The sequence below is a fragment of the Maylandia zebra genome, linkage group LG12 (assembly GCF_041146795.1).
Source record: "Maylandia zebra isolate NMK-2024a linkage group LG12, Mzebra_GT3a, whole genome shotgun sequence".
NCBI lineage: Eukaryota > Metazoa > Chordata > Actinopteri > Cichliformes > Cichlidae > Maylandia > Maylandia zebra.
This window is the reverse complement of record NC_135178.1, coordinates 21,700,140-21,719,117: the sequence shown is the minus strand read 5'-3', so window position 1 is coordinate 21,719,117 and position 18,978 is coordinate 21,700,140. Positions and strand designations below refer to the sequence as shown.

At 39.2% G+C, this 18,978-nt stretch overlaps 2 protein-coding genes across 6 annotated transcripts in view; one reads left to right on the top strand and one right to left on the bottom strand.

Annotated features, from left to right (window-relative positions):
• Nucleotides 1–271: 271 nt before the first annotated feature.
• Nucleotides 272–8,630, bottom strand: rsrc2 (arginine/serine-rich coiled-coil 2). 2 transcript variants are annotated; one of them, XM_014413975.3, is made up of 10 exons: nt 8,474–8,630; nt 7,271–7,412; nt 6,922–6,962; nt 5,825–5,988; nt 5,503–5,634; nt 4,572–4,688; nt 2,198–2,283; nt 1,735–1,970; nt 1,528–1,617; nt 272–1,406 (listed from the first exon to the last, which is right to left on the bottom strand). In XM_014413975.3, exons 1-10 carry the CDS (start codon nt 8,477–8,479, stop codon nt 1,221–1,223), a joined length of 1,200 nt encoding a protein of 399 aa, XP_014269461.1. In that variant the 5' UTR covers nt 8,480–8,630; the 3' UTR covers nt 272–1,220. The 2 variants fall into 2 exon arrangements, with proteins under 2 accessions (XP_014269461.1, XP_014269460.1); XM_014413974.3 differs by having other exon boundaries at nt 1,735–1,973; nt 8,474–8,629.
• A 467-nt stretch (nt 8,631–9,097) lies between these two features.
• Nucleotides 9,098–18,978, top strand: part of kntc1 (kinetochore associated 1) — a 30,424-nt gene continuing 20,543 nt past the window's right edge. Inside the window, exons 1-25 of one of the 4 annotated variants that reach the window (XM_023155433.3) lie at nt 9,098–9,381; nt 9,540–9,686; nt 9,797–9,917; nt 10,058–10,173; nt 10,346–10,421; nt 10,549–10,626; nt 10,722–10,756; nt 10,846–10,956; nt 12,836–12,929; nt 13,586–13,638; nt 13,718–13,830; nt 13,924–13,978; nt 14,069–14,167; nt 14,278–14,321; nt 14,409–14,471; nt 14,558–14,633; nt 15,085–15,210; nt 16,989–17,155; nt 17,263–17,374; nt 17,505–17,648; nt 17,737–17,793; nt 18,028–18,099; nt 18,230–18,349; nt 18,538–18,678; nt 18,768–18,863. In XM_023155433.3, the coding sequence (XP_023011201.2) occupies nt 9,549–9,686; nt 9,797–9,917; nt 10,058–10,173; nt 10,346–10,421; nt 10,549–10,626; nt 10,722–10,756; nt 10,846–10,956; nt 12,836–12,929; nt 13,586–13,638; nt 13,718–13,830; nt 13,924–13,978; nt 14,069–14,167; nt 14,278–14,321; nt 14,409–14,471; nt 14,558–14,633; nt 15,085–15,210; nt 16,989–17,155; nt 17,263–17,374; nt 17,505–17,648; nt 17,737–17,793; nt 18,028–18,099; nt 18,230–18,349; nt 18,538–18,678; nt 18,768–18,863 (2,307 nt within the window). In that variant the 5' untranslated portion in view covers nt 9,098–9,381; nt 9,540–9,548. Of the gene's footprint in view, nt 9,382–9,499; nt 9,687–9,796; nt 9,918–10,057; nt 10,174–10,345; nt 10,422–10,548; nt 10,627–10,721; nt 10,757–10,845; nt 10,957–12,835; nt 12,930–13,585; nt 13,639–13,717; nt 13,831–13,923; nt 13,979–14,068; nt 14,168–14,277; nt 14,322–14,408; nt 14,472–14,557; nt 14,634–15,084; nt 15,211–16,988; nt 17,156–17,262; nt 17,375–17,504; nt 17,649–17,736; nt 17,794–18,027; nt 18,100–18,229; nt 18,350–18,534; nt 18,679–18,767; nt 18,864–18,978 lie in introns of all 4 variants that reach the window. The other 3 variants (XM_012917386.4, XM_012917387.4, XM_076890878.1) reach the window with 3 other exon arrangements.

The following is an 18,978-nucleotide window of genomic DNA, read 5'->3' as shown; positions in this document are numbered from 1 at the left end:
AGTTATTTTTTTTACCTGTCCCAGTTTCTCCAGTAATGTACAGCATTCATTTTTTGATTATTTATCAAACATAAAAGTTAATTTCTAAATTTCTCACCCTTTTATTCTACTTTTTTAAAAAAAAAGTGGTTTATATTTTAAAACACTCACCAAAAAACCTGATCTCATGGAAATTCATATTAATTTGGTTTTATATATTTTTTCTCATTAATGCAGTTGTACTGTGTATTTTTCCAGCACATGTATTTGTTTCTGTTTTGTGTGCAGTCAGTCAGGTTGAGTCATTTTATTACTTAATTTACAGTCCCTATTCCCGTAGCAACATTTCTACGCAGTTTGTTATGCTTGGAGAGTTAAGTGGCTTCACAATAAAAAGACAATCCTCTGAAAATGGTTGGGTACAAGGCCTGGATTGAAAATGAGTGAAAAAGCAACCAGTGTCCAAAGAAATCTTTAAAAGACGTTGAGAAATCCTCAAGAGCTTTAAGTGGCTCCTTGGAAGCAAAATATAAACAAATCAGGGTGGATTAAGACAGTAATAAATAGAAAACACTGGTTATTGTAAGTACTGTTACTTTCCCAGCATCCCCTTAATCTTAAGCATGTTATGACCTACCCATATCACATAAAATGAATTGCTGTGATGTGTTATAAAAACTTTTTAAGACACAAAACTAGATTATTTAAAGAACATTTGAAACACATTTACTCTTCCCGGCTCATCTCTCTGCAGGACCTTTCAGAAGACCACGTGTATTACAACCCAGCCTCTAATACAGAAAATACACACTGTGTTTTATATAAGTCGTTTCTGCCAGTCAGGAGAAGACAAACTAAAGGATTCCGATTATGCTACTTTGACCTCAGACCTTTTGCTAAATTGATGTAAACAGTGTCCACTTGAACCACATATTCAGTTTATGTTCAAACAATCACATCAATATGAGTTGTTGTTTTTTTTAAAAGTTACATTATTCAAAACATATGTACTTTTATCCAGCATCAGCCCATCAAAATGATGCCTCCTCTTCCAGAGATGTACAGATTAATAAACACTGAGACAAACTCAGCAACTGGATATTTACAATGTTCCAATATGTGAGACCTTTGCCTTTAAATAAATTACATGTTCAGAGCAACATCCATGCAAGCTTGAGGGCTAGCAATGAATTGGGAGTCCTGTATGATCAGGAGAGTGGCGACAACAGCCAAGTTTGGCACTACATGGAATCCATCCCACGTGAGAACGAGGAGGAAAAGCCGAGGCCCATTCCTCTCTGAGTGTGCGTCTGAGAGCGAGCCATCTCATACTGAACATCGAGGTTCCTAAACATCTCCTCCTGCTTCTGAAGTGTCTTCATCCCATCATCGTTCAGTGGTTTGGCAGCTTCCACATCATCATCGCCCTGCAGAGGCAAAACATTTGGTTTAAATTTGACAAGTTGTAGCTTAACAAAAAAAAAAAAAAGAAAGTTGCAAGTTGTGGATTTGGTACAAAAAGCTGATAAAATTAACAGCTCTACTTACTTTAATACCCATCAGTTTGCGAAATTTAACATTTTGGTCCTTGTTTCCAAAGTTAAGCTTCTCCCACAACTCGGCTGTTTGGGACTTCTCCTTAGAAAAGAAAAGAAAAAAAACCCCAAAACAAAGTCAAAAGAAAACATGATAAATATGGCATCTTTTCAAAAGTTAAAGAAGAAGAAGAAAATAAATAAATAAACCAGCTCTTACCCCATCCTTCTTTCCCTGCCATAGCATTTTCCTCTTCTTCTCCTGCTCTGCAAACTTCGTGGGGTTTACAGCGGATGGGTTATAGTAGCTGGGAACAGCAATACCAGTCTCTGCCAGCGTCTTTGCTTGTAGGGCTGCCATCTGTGCTGCCATGGCGATCTGAGGTGTGACCTGCGTCCCAGAGGCCAGGAGAGCCGCGACGTTGAGGGCGGGGTTTGAGACAGCTGCTGCAGCAGCTGCTGCTGGCAGGAAAAAAAACAAAACAAAAAGAAAAAAAAAACAAAACAAAAAAAACAAAACAGACCATCCTGATGAACTGAATCTTGACTCGTATGTATAATTGTAGGGTCTACCTTACAATATAAATCGCCTTGAGGCGACTGTTGTTGTGATTTGGCACTATATAAATAAAATTGATTCAGGCGCTAAAGTTTCTACTTTGTGCACAGTTAGCACTTCTCACCTGCAGCGATCTCCTGTTGTTGCTGCTGCTGTTTCTCAAACATTTCCTTCTCCTTCTGCTCCTGCAGTTTCTTTGCTCTCTCCAGCCTGGAAAGAAGAGTGGAGACCATTTTGGGTTAAATGAACAAAAGATCTTGACCTACACGTAAACCATAATGGTAAAAAGACACCAGGATACTTTTCCAACTTAGAGCCATACTGTACACCACTAGAGGGAGTGTTGATGCTACCAAAAAGGCCAGTGTGTTTAACCAGGGGCTCCATTTGCCTAACAAATAATAGATTCCCAGTTTAATCTCAGGAGGAGACACAATTCGCTTTAGGGTTGCATCAGGAACTTAAGGAGCTGGTCTCACTTAATGAATTTAATCCTATTTACAGATTTTTTTAAATTTTATTTAATTTAATAACTGTACAGTACACTCTTTATAGTAACCATTGTCCTTTATGTAAATATTAGGGGTGCAACGATATTCGTATCGATATTGAACCGTTCGATACAGTGCTTTCGGTTCGGTACGCATATGTATCGAACAATACAACATTTGTAATTTATTTTATCAACTTTCCTTCTGACGATGCTGTCTGTGTTGAGCGCTCAGTGAATCTGCGTTCGACTACTCCGCCTAGGCTGCACTGTCCAGCGCAGATCCACTGAGCGCTCAACACAGACAGCATAGTCAGAAGGAAGAGTGCAGGGCAAGCTAGCAAGACAGAAGTTAAGCTCTCCTTGCAACATGGACCTCCCCCACCCTCATTCAGATCTGGCGTTTGGAATTATTTTGGTTTTCATGTGACGTATGACCCTGAAGGTAAGCCAGTCATGGACTAAAGTAAAACAGTATGTTGGATGTGCCATGCAATGCTCAATTACATGGGTGGGAACTAGTGTGTTAGCGCAGTTAGCTCGTTAACGTGTTGGCTGTCTAGCCCCATGCACGGAGCGATCGGCGGTAGCTCGTTAACGGAGATTTGCCGTGTTGTGGCGTTAAGGTCATTTCAACGAGATTAACCTGAAAGCACTAGTGGGAACACAACGAATATGACTGCACATTTACGCCGACATCATCCTAGTGCAAAGACAAAAACAACAAGCATGCTACTAACTTTAGCCGAGTCATTTAGACAGCTGTTAGCACATGATTCTCCTTATGCTGCTGAGAATATAGCCCAGAAGAAGCGTATAGTATAGCTTTTATTTTGGAAAGAGACATTTCTCTGTAATAAACTCTCTTTTCCAAAGATGAGTGATTCCTCAATCAGATAAAGGGCTTGCAATATCGCTAGCCCGACGTCCCGGGGCTAGCGATTTTTTCAGTCGGGCTACCAAAATCTCTCTCTGCCCTGCCCGTCGGGCTATTGTAGGAAGGAAAAATATATGTCAATGCTTTTGCATTCTTTCAGAAATGTAGCTGGGTAATTATGTCATTGGCATCGGTGAGCCACTGTCAATATGTGACATATTGAAATCGCGTTTGAATTTGCGCTTTTTTTTTTGCTTTCACTTTGCAATCGTGCGAACTGTGTATAGAGAGCGACAGCACTGATCTGTGAGTGATGATAATTTGTGCACCAATTCCTCTGACATCGTCTTATCAATCGTTAGCTTACTACGCAAACATGACAAGTGAAATCTCCCGCAGCAAGCTTAAACATGTGAGAGGTTGGTCGCGCAGAGAATCGCTGAGCTTATGTGAGTGCGTGTGTAAAAGCAGCAGGATATATATTTTAGTTCTGCTGAGCCAAATAAGACAGGTCAGGGTGAAGAAGTGACAGCCAAAGAAAAGCTTACCGTGACACCAAAGTATCGAACCGAACCGTGAATTTTGTGTATCGTTGCACCCCTAGTAAATATGTAAGAAAAATTGTGTATGTTTCTGTTCTGTGTCCTGTTTGTTGTATATGTGTCTTTCTGGCTGCTGTTACAACCAAATTTCCCCTTGTGGGACAATTAAAGGATTATTCTATTCTATTCTAGATAATGTAACTACCTTTGAGTTTCTGCATATCAAACTCCATCATGACCCAGCAAGATTTAAACTCCATTTAATGTCTTCCTGCACATCTGATAGTGATCTGATGAAGCTAAAGCTTCTCTAAGCTCACTTTCTGCTACCAAAGTTAGCGCCTTTTGTTGGAACCATGAATGCTGAAACCAGCCATCATCATTTTAGACTTTTATGAACAACATTAGTAAAAAGTGCAACATGAATGAGAAGCTTGACTGTAACCACAAACTGCGATATTAAACTTGCACCTGAGATTCAGTAACAAAAGCCTTACTTATTGGGCTGCGCTTTAAATCTATTTTTTTTTAATCACAGGTTTAAAGCCTAACATCAAAGGTCTACATTTCCCGTCAGCCGTTTTCTTACCTTCTTGCTAGGGCCTCTTGAGCATCCATGGCTGTGTTTCGGCCTCGGAAGGCGGGTGGACTAGGAGTCCTGCTTCGGCTCTTCCTGCGCACCTTTTCAGTCCTTTTCTTATGCTCCCTGGAGATAGAAAACAAACCAAAAACCAAGTCAGCCAACTAACATACTCTTAACCCTTTAAGACTTAGCAAAGAACCAAGTCTGCCAGAGCTTATCTTTATAGTTTTACATGCTGGAGAATTTCAAGTTGCTATACATCAATACAACCATTATAGCCCAAATCTTAATAATATGTATGCAATAAGTGCATAGTAACTGCATAAATTGCAAAAAAAGTGCAATAAACTACAAAAAAATTTAATTTATATATATTTTTTAAATAAACATTTCTAGTTAGAGAAATTTAAGAGGTTTATCCCTCAAAACTGTAAATACAAAAAGTTGCACAAAATAGTTTCTCACCACAGGAAATTTATTTTGAGTATCTTCATAGTTTTATTTTTGAGATACACCAATTTTTACATACTGCAGGAAAAACGTAAATATATATTATAATGCAAATTTGCAAAAAACAAACCAAAACTATTTCCAGCAGTGCAATTTGAGTTCTAAGCATCCCGGAAACTATACAGAAAAGCATAAAGTTAAACATGACTTTTAAAAACACCAGTTTTATGCAAAGCTATATGTGGATGGAAACTGTGACCTAGAGCAAGCTGATGGCATAAGATGTAAGTACAACTCCCCCGTTTCATATGCAAAAAAAAAAAAAAATATTGCGCTAGCAGTTCTACAGGGATTTAAAAATAGTTACGCAAAACGGAGCGTGCCCGCTCCGACCGGTCTTAAAGGGTTAATGACATGTAAAATCTAAGACAAAAGTTCAAAAGCACTTCATTGGCATAAGAAACGGCGCGATTTCAGCTGAGCCCACCTGCTCTTACTGCGACTTCTGCTATGGTGACGATGTTTGGTCCTTGAACCCGAGCGAGACCTGGCCTTCTTCTTCTTGTCTCGGCTGCGTGATCTTGATCGCCGCTTGTCCCTACTTCTGCTGTGATGCCGTCTGAAAGCAACATTAATGACATGAAACAAATGCAGGCATTTCTGTATTTCTTGGCACGTTTTTCTTCTCAAAGTTTGATAAATGACTCAGGTCATCCAGAAGCTACAGCTAGCAATTCTAATCAATTTGCATTTTTCTTTGTCATAAGTATGGAGACCTGCTGCAGTCTTACTTTACTGAGCAGACTGACCTCTCTCTGGAGTGTGACCTGGACATGCTCCGGCCCTTTGAAGACTTCCTGTCCTTGCGCCTGGAACGTTCCTCTCCGTTCTCTGCCGAAAGTCTCTCTTGGTCTTGCGGTTCATCTGTTTTTCTGTGTGATTTTGATGGCTTCTCAGAGTCCCTCTTTCGTGCCTGTTTTAAGAAGAAGTTGTCTCTTTCAGGAAAATAGTGCAACAAAAAGAGTTAGTACCATGGCTTAGACCATAAGGTATGTAATAAAATTGACAAGCTGAATAAAACCTTGTCATTTCAAACCCACTTCCATAAAAATTACAGAATGTCATTCTTAGAGAACTTAGAGAAGTGTGGGCAAACAGGGACCAGCAAGTTGTCATTTTATTCAATAAGCTAGGAGGAGGAAACACTTTAAGGAGATTTTTTCCCCCCAATTTGATGACAAAAACTGAGCGCAAACCAAATTAGTTTGTGCCCGCTGAAAGGCTGATGTAGGTTCGGGCATCCAACTTACTCCTTACACCCACACATTTGATCGTGTTTGGATTCAATTTCAGTTTAATTAGATTAATTATGCCCATCCCCAGCTGCAAGAGATGCAACAGTTAATCCAATTTTCTACTCATAATGTGTGACAAAGAGGAGTTTGAATGGCAGATAGTTACCTGTCCCAGTAGTAGGCATATTATTTTGCTATGTCAGCAGGGTCTTCTGTTCAGTCTCTTCGTGCATTAGCACGCTGAGTATGATTTATTGTAGAAATGTTATCATGTGATCTCCACACAGGATTTAACAAAAAATAAAAAGGAGAAAAACTAGTCTTCACCATTTACAATGGTTACAAACAATGACAGATCACCAAGGACAAAAGCTTCCTTTGAGAAATCAGAGCACAACGAGGGTAAGAAAAGAAAAGAAAAAAAAAAAAAGACCCTTTCCACGTGAGCAAGCCCATCGCCATTTATTTCACTTCTTAATTTTGGCTATTATAATTTGTTTGACCTAAGAAAACATACTCACCTTGACTTACAACTAACAAGGAATATAACTTAGGGTCCTTAAAATCACATCAAATGCGTTTCTAACTATAGAAACAAAGATATTAATTACCTCTTTGCTCCTGCTGCGACTGCGTCTGTACTTTCTGTCACCTGTAAAAGCAGAGCATATTTCAGATTAAATTTGTTAGTCTGACAAGATGATCAAGCCAGATGAAGCCAGTGTGTAAAGTAGACCAGATTTCACATGTGTGATTAACTCTTAGCAAATTTGGTAATGTTGAGACTAAATTGCCCACCACTACTAGGGATCATCAGAAACTTTAGTTTATTGTTTTTGTTTTGTGCTTCCAATCTTTTTTTGTCTAGGTTACCTCTAAACTGGGAATGTAACAAAATTTTGTATTATAGCTCGAACATATGTGACATTTTTTTGTGCCATTTGTGAACTGAATACTAACGTTTTCGGTCCCTGGAGCGTGACCTTGACCGTGAATGGTGGTGTTTGGAGCTTTTGGGGGACTTTGATGACTCCATGTGTCTTTTTCTGTGATGAACTGGGGAGCCAGATCTGGTCAAGTCAACAGAGTCGTTGTCACTCACCTGAAACAAACATGCAAAATCACAACAGGAACTAATTAGTGAAGTTCTTTGGAGTTAAGTAAATTTTATACATCTAAAGAACTGTTATCTACTATAACTCATGGCCTATGAGTAAAACTGATCAGGGGTTTGTTGAGTAGTAAAATGCATGTGGTTTTGGCTTTTCACTAAAGTAAAAAACAAAACAGTAGAACTGTAATACAATAAAAGCACTTGATTACATAGGTAACTACCCTCAAAAGCCTATTTGGTGCCATTAAAAAACCCTTAAAGTACAGCCCGGATTTTCTGTGATACTCAAAACATGCACAGGATGATTTGGACAGACAAATAGAGCTTCTGTCTAATGTATTAACGCTAATAAATACATTAGACATTGATTACGCATGTAAGCAACACCAGTGTGCATAAAGTTGCCTTAATTAACAAAGATTTCCCTGTTATTCTGAAGGTTTTCGATAATCAAAATATGTATGTCGCAGACATTAATGCAGTTGCAGTAAGGAGGGAATGTAAGGCTGTGTAGTCCACAGGCACAACGTTATTTTTATTTTATGCTTTTTATTCTAAGTATTGCTCAGCATTTATTAACATACTGTAGTACCTATTTAACATCCTTCAATACTAATGCCTTTTATTGTGTGGCTCACGTAGACTAAAACACAGCCGTTTTCAAAGTGCAGTCATTTCAGCAGATGAGACATACCATGGGTCACTGCAGTGTTAATTCATAGTTAGCCATATCAGTCATTTGTGCTACTGTGTTGCTATTGTATTGGATTGGATTAAACGTGTGGATTCTAGTGATCACATTAAATGAATAGCTCGAAACCCATCACGTAATCTACGGCAGCCAAATCTCTCCGTTTTCGTTCTTTATGCCTTCACCGCAGTGATATTTGGAGTAATTTTATCGTTAGCTCGACCGCTAAGCTAACACACGCTAGGCGCCATCTTTAAGAGAAAAATATCATGAATACAACCGAAAACTTCCACTAAAATTACGAAGTGGCTATCAAACCCATATACGTACGACATTACAATAACACGACAATACTTACCGACATTATATTGAAGTATAATATTTGTGCCTAAATTCGATTTTCTTGCTGCCTTTGTGAACGAAGACGAAAAGGTAGAGAGGTAGCTTACTGCTGAGGCCCTTTGACTAGCTCAGCTTATCTGATCTGGGTTGCCAGTTGTAGCCTCTTGACTCCCTGATTCAGGTAAATGCCAAACTTAAGAAACGAAATACTACTACTACTACTACTACTACTAATAATAATAATAATAATATACTTTGACTGCAATACAAAAACAAATAGTATAATACTGTAAGACATAATTATTTTTATATAGTCATTGGTTATACACCCAGTAAACATTTATTACAAAAACATATAGTCGTATTCTTATAATCGTTTTTGTCTTATTCTTTTTTAACTTGTTGCATTTATTTATTTTGTTGTTATGTTCTTTAAAAAATACACGTTTTTTGTAAAAATGTAAACATGGTCATATGAGTCCTAAAGTTTAAGCATTGCGTCAAATGCGGCCATAAATCACCAAACCTGGCAACACAAAAGACTCGCCGGATATTCCTGCAATGCCCCGCCTCTATATTTGTTAGATTTTATCCTCGATTTAGCCTTTCAGGCGTCTCTTAATCTCAGGTCAAATTATCTTAAACATTTAAATGAGCCATATTGGATCATAGACACATTGCATTGAACATTTTATAATAGATTACCGAGTGTCGCGTGGGATGCTACTCCTAAACTAACAGAAAGCTCTGGATTTTTACCTTTTACTGTAATGATATTGCATCTGACAGGCAAAACTCTGGGAACAATCACCACAAACAACTCAATCCTAACAACCTGCATCAACCCGCCAAATTCTAAAGCTAAACACGGTGGCGTTATGTCGGCTCTCTCTGCTATAACTGTTTAAGTATTACAGTAAACTGGTGAGTTGCTGTCGGTTATATCTCCTTAATAAAAAAGTAATTCAATTTTTTGCCTTATTGTTATTTGTAAATCTCTGCTAAATAGCTAGCATTGGTATTATAACCTGATTAATGACAGCTTGCGGCTAGGCAAGTTAAGATATCCTCTCCTATATCAGCTCCTGAAAATGGCGCTGTGGAGTGAAGTCGAACTTCTGACCAACGAAGATACAAATACAGTCCGTTTCGATGGTGTGTCCCGGGAGGAAAACAGCAGTGGCCTGTATCAGGTGGACACGTTGGTCAAAGTCTCCAGTGCTAATGAGGTGACTGATGTAAATATTTACCACACACTCATGCCAAGGGGTTTGTGGCAAAGACTCCTGGGCCTGTATTAGTGTTTTAAGCATGGTTTAGTAAACCTGGGTTTTTACAGGTGCAGGCAGATCCTAATCTCACGTCCTCGAGTGGCTCAAACTGGAGTTTTATTGTTGCTGACAGGACAGTCATCCTGTTTGATCAAAGCTATCAGAGCATCCTCCTGCTCCTTAACTTTGGTAAGCATCATTTGTGTGGCTGCATAAAAAGTCAGCCATAAAAATCTCTTTGAAAATCGTTTTGAGGCATCTGTAAAGTATAAATAAATATACATTTTTTAAAAAAAAAAGTATAAATAAACAAAGGTTTTCTTTTCCAGAAACTGATGTGGACGCCATTGACGTGTGCCTGAAGGGAAAGTTTCTGGTAGTTTGTGAAAGAAATGGAAACCTTCATTTGATCTACGTTCCGCAAAAGAGGATCCTCCTAACCCGGGTGTGTGTGGTTGTTTTCATCTTTAAGGCCTTAACTCTTATCCTATCTAATCTTATCTAGTCTCATGCATGTCTGAATAATAAAGCTAAAGTATACAGGACAGTAGCAGCAGTAAAAACTAAACCATTTAGTGTTACATCATTAACATGTTGTGTATCCTCTGAAATTGAAGGCTTTGGTTGAGAAACCAAATGGAGATAAGAAAACCTACTGCTATCTCATCATGGATGAAGACAAGGCATCCTCAGGTGATATGAGAAGAGTGATATATATATATAAATGGATGTAGAAGCAGTGCTCTAGCTGCCATGTCAGGTTTATGTTTGCTTGTTTGTTTTTGGGGTTTTTTTCATGTTGTGTGTTTATTATTGGCAGGAATGTACCACATGTTCCTTCTCATTAAGGATGGTTTTTTCCACATTACAAACCTTTCCTTGGCAAAAATTGAGTCAGGTATAAAAACTTGTGTGCCCCACATCTGCTAAGTTTTTTGTTTGTTTGTTTGTTTTTCAAAGCCATTGTTTGATTTCTGTCCTTTGTCATTCCAGCTATTGATAAAATGGATGTCGGAGCTCTAAAGGAGGTAAGTTAAGGTCAAAAGCTCTTTTTATGCACAAGCAAATTTTTTTTCTTTCAGCAATGCAGAAATAGTCATGTATTTCTCTGTTTCAGCTCCAGTCTTTGATCAAGATAGATTTTTACTCCACCAAGGATTACCATGAGGAGGGTTGTAGCACAGCAGTGATGTTCAGTCTGGGCCATGAAGTCCACCTGATGATTGGGGTCAGTGTCTATCAGTGTCAAGTTTCATTAATTTGACTTCCAGCTACAATTCTGAGATAAGTGTTACATGATAAAGGAAGCATATTGAAAGAATTTTAAGAAATGATTGTAACACCTTATAGTGTTTCAGATATGTTTTAGTCATTCTGTCCGGCTGTCTGTATTTCATTTTACTTTTGGTCTCATACCAGCAAAAGTTACACTTTTTAATGGCAAATGACTCAAAATCTTTTCCAAATACTGCAAGTTTAAAACCATTTTTAATGGCAAGTTTACAGTGGACATTTTATTAGGTACACCTTGCTAGGACTGGGTTAGACCCCTGTTGCTATCAGAGCTGCTTGAATTCTTTGCGGCACAGATTCAACAAGGTGCTGGAAACATTCCTCAGAGATCTGGGCCCGTATCCCTAAAGAATCTTTGTGCAAAAAGTGGCTCCTAGCGGCCAAATTCTAAGAAAATTCTCAGAGTCATGACGTTTTCTTAGAATTTCCCCTAAAAGTGACACGACAATCCCAGTTAATATAAAAGCTATTCCTCAAGATTCCTAACGCTTAAAAGGGCTCCTAAGGCAAGATCTGCTAAGAGCAGGGAAGAGGACTTTTAGTGGCTTAGGAGTTCCCCTAAGCAGCTGCACAAAATGGCCAACAGAAGAGGCAGGAGAGATGTCCTGCAAACACTGGATGACAGGGAATTATTGAGACGCTACAGATTGGATCGTGCAGGAATCATGTTTGTGGTGGATCTCCTTAGAGATGCAATTACTTCACCAACTCGACGCCACAACACTATTACACCGGAGACGAAAGTAATCACAACCCCGAGGTATTTGGCAACCGGGAAAATGCAACAATGCAGCAGTGATGACTTGGGTCTGCAATCACAGACATTGCTAAAAGCTGAGCCGTGTTACCCTCGTTAAGACCACACTGGACTTGTAACGTTGTGATTTCTACTTCATTAAGGACAGCCTCTTGAGATAGGCCATCTTGTTTTCAACAGGGTCCATATGGGAGTGAAAGTACAAAATATGTCAGCTAGGATATTAATATGAGCAAATAAGACACAAATCATTATTTGAACAGGGTGTAATGAGTTTAAGTTTTCACATATTTTAGATTCTAATGTTAGGCTATAACCCCTACAGCTTACTATTCATTTTCCAGATATTTTCTTGAATGTGAAATATTATTTACAATTACAGTCAGCATAAGATTAGAGTGTATAATTATGTTTATTGATTTGAGGGTACATCCTTTGCTCATTATCACCAAAAGCTCATTTCCATCAAACTTGTAGGATCAACCAATCACGGCTTTTGAAATGATGACTCATACCTAGCAACGGGGTCAACCACACCTCCTCACTAAGATAGGATTTTCCATCCATTCCTTGCTCAGAGTTCACTGAAAATGTTCTGGAATCACTTCTAAGCTAAAACTCCTGGCAAGGAATTTTTAGGTTAAGTTAGGAGCTCTCTGAGAGGATTCTCAGAATCTTTAGGGATACGGGCCCTGATCTATAGTGACATAATAACATCACACAGTTGCTGAAAATTTGTCAGCTGCATATGCATGATGTGACTTTCTACCGCATATCAAAGGTGCTCAATAGAACTGAGCTCTGGTTGGAGGCCATGTGCGTACACTGAACTCATTGATCCTCATTTAGAAATATGTGCGTGGAAGCATTGTTGTGCTGCACAAAAAAACATTCACATAGGCCATGACTGTGTATATGTCTTTAAATCAGAGTCATTCTAAATCAGTTGCCTCGTGCTCACAGTTTTGTCAGTGCATTTTAAATATTTGATAGTCCTCATATAACATAAAGCAAGCGTTTCATTATATCATGTACAACAATATTTTCATCTTGACAGGGGGATAAAGAAAATGTTTTGACTCACTGGAGGATGGACCCTCATCAAGCTAAGATGTGCTTTGCTCAGACCGTCGACAGGAGCTTAATTCCGGGTAAGTGCTCTTAGTTCCCAAGTTGTTTTGTTTTTTTTGGAAGTAGGGCTGCAACGATTCATTGAGTAACTAGAATAATTAGATTCTGCTTCAATGCTTCATTTAGCACACGGCTCTGTAGGCTGCTGTTGTAATAAACGATGTAAACCTGAACATTTCACCCACATTTGTGACTAAAAACAGACCTGCAAATAGAAACTTATTTCGGAGCAGCGTGTGAATAAAAAGTGACAACATTAAGTTCACACAGTCCCTAGTTTGAAACAGAAACACTGATAACACAGCAGCAGTGATGACGGGCCACCACAGTTTAATGTGGCGCCGGAGTCTGTTTACGGTATACACCGTGAAGAGCAAAGAGGCAGAGCTGTTACCAAGGTGGTGACGCTCAGGTGGGGAGAAAGAAAACGTGTTTCTAGTATCCAAAACAGCAGCACTGTTCCCGTGAACACCATTAAAAACCTTTACTGGGAAAAAGCGAGCAGGAGTACTTCATCAACCTCATCAATAAACTCAGACGTGAAGAAAAGCAAACTTTGCTCCATCCACTGCCGTTTGTTTCACAGAGAGAAATCCATGGTTATATAAGCAAAATGTTGAATCTAATGCTGATTTAATAAGTGATGATTTTAGGAGCTGTTTTTGTGTCTTTGCAGGTGTAAGGAAGATGGTGGTGGTGGATAACCTTTTGTACATCCTCGACACTGAGGTGAGATCCTGCTTTGTAAAACAGTTCGAACTTTTAGAGGAATCAGAATTTGAGTTTGAAATCTATCCTTGTGTCTCAGGATGTTCTGAGTCTTTGGGATCTGCACTTTCTTGTCATGATTCACTGTTGGCCAGAACTCGCCGTTCACGACTTTCAGCTCACTGCAGAATGTGGCTCTGCCTCCATGGTGGCGTACGTATCACTGTTTTACAACATACTGTAACTGTGAACATGTACTGTTTGTTAAAACAGTTTTGAAAATGTTCATTCACGTGTGTATTACAGCCAAGATAAAGGCAGCATGAAGATGATCATGCTGACAAAGCAAGACAACAGTCAGGTAGAAGTACAAATCAGTTTTAAGAAGCTTTAACGGATGATTTCCCAGAGATCTGCTCTGAACTCGTTATGTTGGGTTTGAATTTTTCAGATCAGCTCACTGCAAATACGATTCCTGCCCTCTATGACTGTTTGCTACTCTCTGGATGTTTCCTTTGTCTCCTGTCTCGTCCACACAAAAATAAACATGGTAAACAGTCAACACAAAGTAAAGCGTTACATTAATTTTGCTGCTGCAATTTCTGTCTGTTGAGATTTCTTCATGTTAAAGTTGGTTGCCTTTTTTTTCTGTAATTCCAGGATGCATTTTATTTAGTCGAGGGGATTTGTGAGAACCCAGAGAGGTAGGCTATGTCTGAGTGAGTTTTATTGTGATGATCGGCCTTTGCTTACCATTCAAACATTAAACTTTTTTCTTGCTCTTCAAATAGTCGAAGCGAGCCAGTCGCTTCTGTGGTTGTTCGATCCTTCACAGAGGCTTTACCTGAAAACAGGTACCTAATTTAATTCAAGTTTATGACATTATAGTCTATATGATGTTGATGTAATTTGACTTAATGTGACTACTCTTCATTTCTAGGCTGAGCAGGCTTCTTCACAAACACATGTTTGAAGAGGCTGAAAAGTTTGCCATCACATTTGAGCTGGATTTAGAGGTAATTGAGTTTGTGTAACTACAAGCTTAGATTTGTGATTTATAGATCATTATGAATTAAAAACAGATGTAATATTTTATGATGAAGGTGGGAAGCGTTGCATGGCTCTGACAAATGATCTGACAGGTGCTCTTCAATGCAGACCCTGATTAAGACTGAGAGCCGATACACATAAGTCTGTTGTCTGTGTGCTGGAGTTTTTCATGTTTGTTTGTTTTGCCAGTGTGTGCAGAGACTAAATTTAAACTACCACTTCAGCAGCAGGCATAATTGAAGATTGGCTTTGTCATTTTTAAGTGGTTATACTTGCACCACACAATATATTTAGCTGGATTTCTGAGGTTTTGGTTTTCAGTATCTATTGTTGTCGCTTTAGATGAGCGGTGCTTCTTATAGTATTTTGTCATCCTAATCAGTGCTGAATACAACAAGCACTCCTGTTTTTGTTCAGCTTGTCTATAAGGTGAAGCTTGACTTTGTGCTGGAGCAGCTGGCCTCTGCATCAGTGGGCGGTTATGGAGAGGATGTGTGGTCTGAACTGGTCGAAGAAGCCAAGACAAACCTGATGAAGATCACAGTGAGTATTATAACAGTACTGTCATCACCCTGCCAGGTGATTGGGCAAGTTGCGTGGACACCCAAGTTTGTGAATGCAAGATCCCCAGAATGAGGTGACGTAGGACTTTGAAAATGGAGGCTGAGGTGTAGCACTGGCAGCCGCCAGCATTTTATTTATTTATTCTTTTTAATCTGGTGTCAATTTACTGTTACAGAATATTCATATAACTACAGTGGGGGAAATAATTAGTATTTGATCCTAGTGCTGTTCGATATAACGATATATATCGGATGACGATATAAAAACGTCTATCGTTTCAATTTACGCTATCGTTTGTTTCGTGGTGTCGCAAAATAAATTGTTTACGGCAATATTTTTTTATCGTCTTGATGGTCACTGTAGTGGCTATATTAATTTCTTAAAGTTCTCTCTTTCTCTTATATTTTATATAACCACACTACGGAAGGACAAGCGCCTGTTTTTATGCGTTGTGGTTAGCAACAACGACGGTAACACCATCGCGTGTCCGCTTGTTTATGTTCCACATAAACCTTTCACAATAAAGCTCAAGATCCTGTTGAGACTTTTCAAAATAAACTGAATCACGTGAAAGAGCAGATTATTTACGGATGAGAAGTAAAAAAGAGCCGCCAGGTGCTAAAAAATAAACCTTAGACTCAACCGTTAGAACAGGCTTTTCCCCGCAGCACGCCGTGTAATAAATACTCACAAAGAAAACGGCGGCCGTTACAACTTATGTCTAAAAATGTATAGTTTCATGCATCGGTTAAAACGCTCGACTCCAGCTACATGACGCGCAGCTGGAAACACTTCCCGCAAGACGAGCTGCCCGAGATTCACAGAATTTACAGAAAATGTTACATTTTTATGATTTATATCGTTATCGGACGATAGAATTCTTATATCGGGATATGAGATTTTGGTCATATCGCCCTATTTGATCCCCTGCTGAGTTTGTAAGTTTGAAAAAAAGACATTACATAAACATTATACATTGATTTTCATGTCATAGAGTGAAATAAGGATTTGATTCCCTATAGCCCAGCCAGAGTTCTGATTTCTTGTGTCAGTCAATTGATTTCAAAAACACTTGTTGTAAATGGAGAAAAAAATATAAAGCTGTATATAAGCTCCATGGAAGGTTTTATCTCATGATGTGAGGATAATCGCGAGAAAGGTGATCAGTCTGGCCAGAACTACATGGGAGCAGCAGGAAGTGGTGTAATCAGATGAAACCAAACTAAAGCTCTTGGGCATGAACTTGATCCACCTTGTTTGAACAGAAATGGTGAGTGTAACCCAAAGAATACCATCTCCACAGTCAAGCACAGAGGTGGAAACAAAACACACCACCATTGCAGCAATTGAGTGGCTAAAGAAGAAGCACATTAAGGTCATTCAGTGGCCTAGCTAAATCTGCTGAAACAAGAAACCTAAAGGATTTAGAGAGTTTCTGTAAAGAGGAGCCAAAATCCCTAATTTTTGTGTGGAAGGCCTGGTGACCAACAACAAGAAACATCTTAACTGCTGTGCTTCCTAACAAGGGCTTATTTCGGTTAGAGATTAAATACATATTTCACTCAGTAACATGCAAATTAAAGTAAATTTTTATGTAATGTGTTCATCCCGGATGTTTGGTTGATATTTGTCTCTATCTATTAAATGAAACTATGATAAAAATGAAAGAATGTTCATTTCTTGAGTAGTTATTGAGTAGCAACTGTTTATTTATATATATATATATATATATATATGTATTTTTTCACGTGGTCTAGGATGAGCAGTATGTGGTGGAATACTGCCTCAAGGCCCCATGGCCGACCTTTGAGACAGCAGAGAAGATGCTAAACCACGCTGCCACGCGATACTCCTCTTTACAGATCCAGGAGGCCTTGGCCAGACTGGCCACCTTCTGCAGCCTCCACAGTGTGGAAAAATTCAAGTAAAATCAATGTCTTAGTGTCCAATTCTGAATTATTTTGTTATACAGAGTTTGTTTGTTTGAGTACAATTTTGAGTGGTTTTAGTTGGTTACTTTACCATCCACAGTGGAATCGCCTGGATTGAGTTTCTGAACAGCACTGATGATCTCGGAGACATCCTGTGCCATCTAAGAGAAGGAGACATGAAGGGTGCACAGCTTCTTTGGCTCAGATATGAGGTCATTATTATATCACCACATTTATATGTGTAGAAACTTTTCGTACATCATTAAATCCACCGGTTAAATCAAAAACAGTGGTTATTGTTTCGGCAATGGCGTTAAGGTGTGTTGCGATGTTTTGTGACAGGGCCAGATTGCAACCAAGTTCGGTGAGAGCAGCCTTGAAGCCATCCTCAGTGCCATCCCAGAGGACCTGCCCTCACAGGATCTCTGCCTGTGGTTCAAGACAGTTTTTGTTCCCTTTGTGAGGAGAGTGTTACCACAAGGACAGGTAGGATACAGTCCTGCATTCCTAAATACTATTGTCTCTAACGTATAGTGGTATGCTTAATAAAGACACTGCCGCCATATCCCTGCAGAGAATCCTGGCAAAGTGGCTCGAGCAGAAAGCAAGAAATCTGGAGCTAACAGAAAAGGTAAAGACAAAAGGATATTGATCTGAAATGATTAAATAAAACCAGGCTTCTGAAGTCATCCACAACTTTAGAGACCTCTAATTTAAATGAGTTCTTATATGGACTTATTTATATAAACTGGGAAACGTATTTCAGCTTTATCTTATTATGTTGTTAAGTGGACACAGATATTTCCCTGTCTCAGAATAGGCCTTTGAGAAGTCTTGGCACTAAATGCACATTATTTGTTTTCAGCGTGCTTGGCCTCAGAATGGGTTGGACCTGGCTGTGCTTGGACTGCCCTCTTTATGGACATGGATGAAATCTGTAGGTTTTTGTTTTGTTTTTAGGCTCTACCGGTTTCAATAAAATGCAGCTTAATTAATATGATGTTGTGTTTAATTTCCTGATAATTTTTTGATTGATTGTTTTTTGTTTGTTTCTTTTGTTTTTTAAGGATAACAGTAATTGTGTAGAAGAGGTGGAAAACCTCAAATCCCTGGTGTCCAACCTACGTCAGCTGCTGGACCTACATCAGAAATACAACTGCTCACTTTCCCTTTCGGTCTTTGAAAAGGTTTGTCTTTTTTTAATATCTACCCTGCTGTAGGGGGTCGGTTGCTGTGTCTGGGTCAGCGGCAAGGAGTGGGGGCCCTGGTGGTCTGATCCCCAGCTTCTGAAGCTGGCTACTGCAGCATTATTTTTTGTAGAGGATGTGTTTTCTTGATGTTTACTGCGTTATCTTCTTTCACAATTTAAAAGAAGACTGTGTGGAGTGTGGCATTTTTCATGCTGGACAAAGTGCCGGCTCCGGAGCTAATCGCCGCCACAGTGGAAAACAGCATCAGGCCGTACACTGAAGAACACAAGATTCCTTTTGATGAGCTACTTCTGCAATACATCAAGGTAAAATTCCATTGCAACCTCATGCACATGAGGAACTAGTTTATCAAATACTCAATGGTGTTTGTGTTTCTCCCCCTAATCTTCACTAGGATTTGCTGGATCGCTGCAGTTCTCAGACCACGACACTTTTCACTGAATGGGAAGCTAAAGCAGTGGCCGTGCTCGGCTGCATGACTGACACTGATGTAGGTGACTGTTACTGTTACATGCTACACGACGAGACAATTAATGTGCACAAATATTTGAGTGAAAAATCAGCCTAGCAGCCAGTGGGAGCTGTAAAATCTCACATCATGGTGT

Bases quoted from the DNA above. Each gene is read 5' to 3' on its own strand.
- rsrc2 (XM_014413974.3), bottom strand. The intron at 5,989-6,921 runs GTAATTAATATC...TTCTTAAAACAG, and splicing joins GTCGCAGCAGGAGCAAAGAG to GCACGAAAGAGGGACTCTGA. The intron at 1,407-1,527 runs GTAAGTAGAGCT...TTGCCTCTGCAG, and splicing joins GCAAACTGATGGGTATTAAA to GGCGATGATGATGTGGAAGC.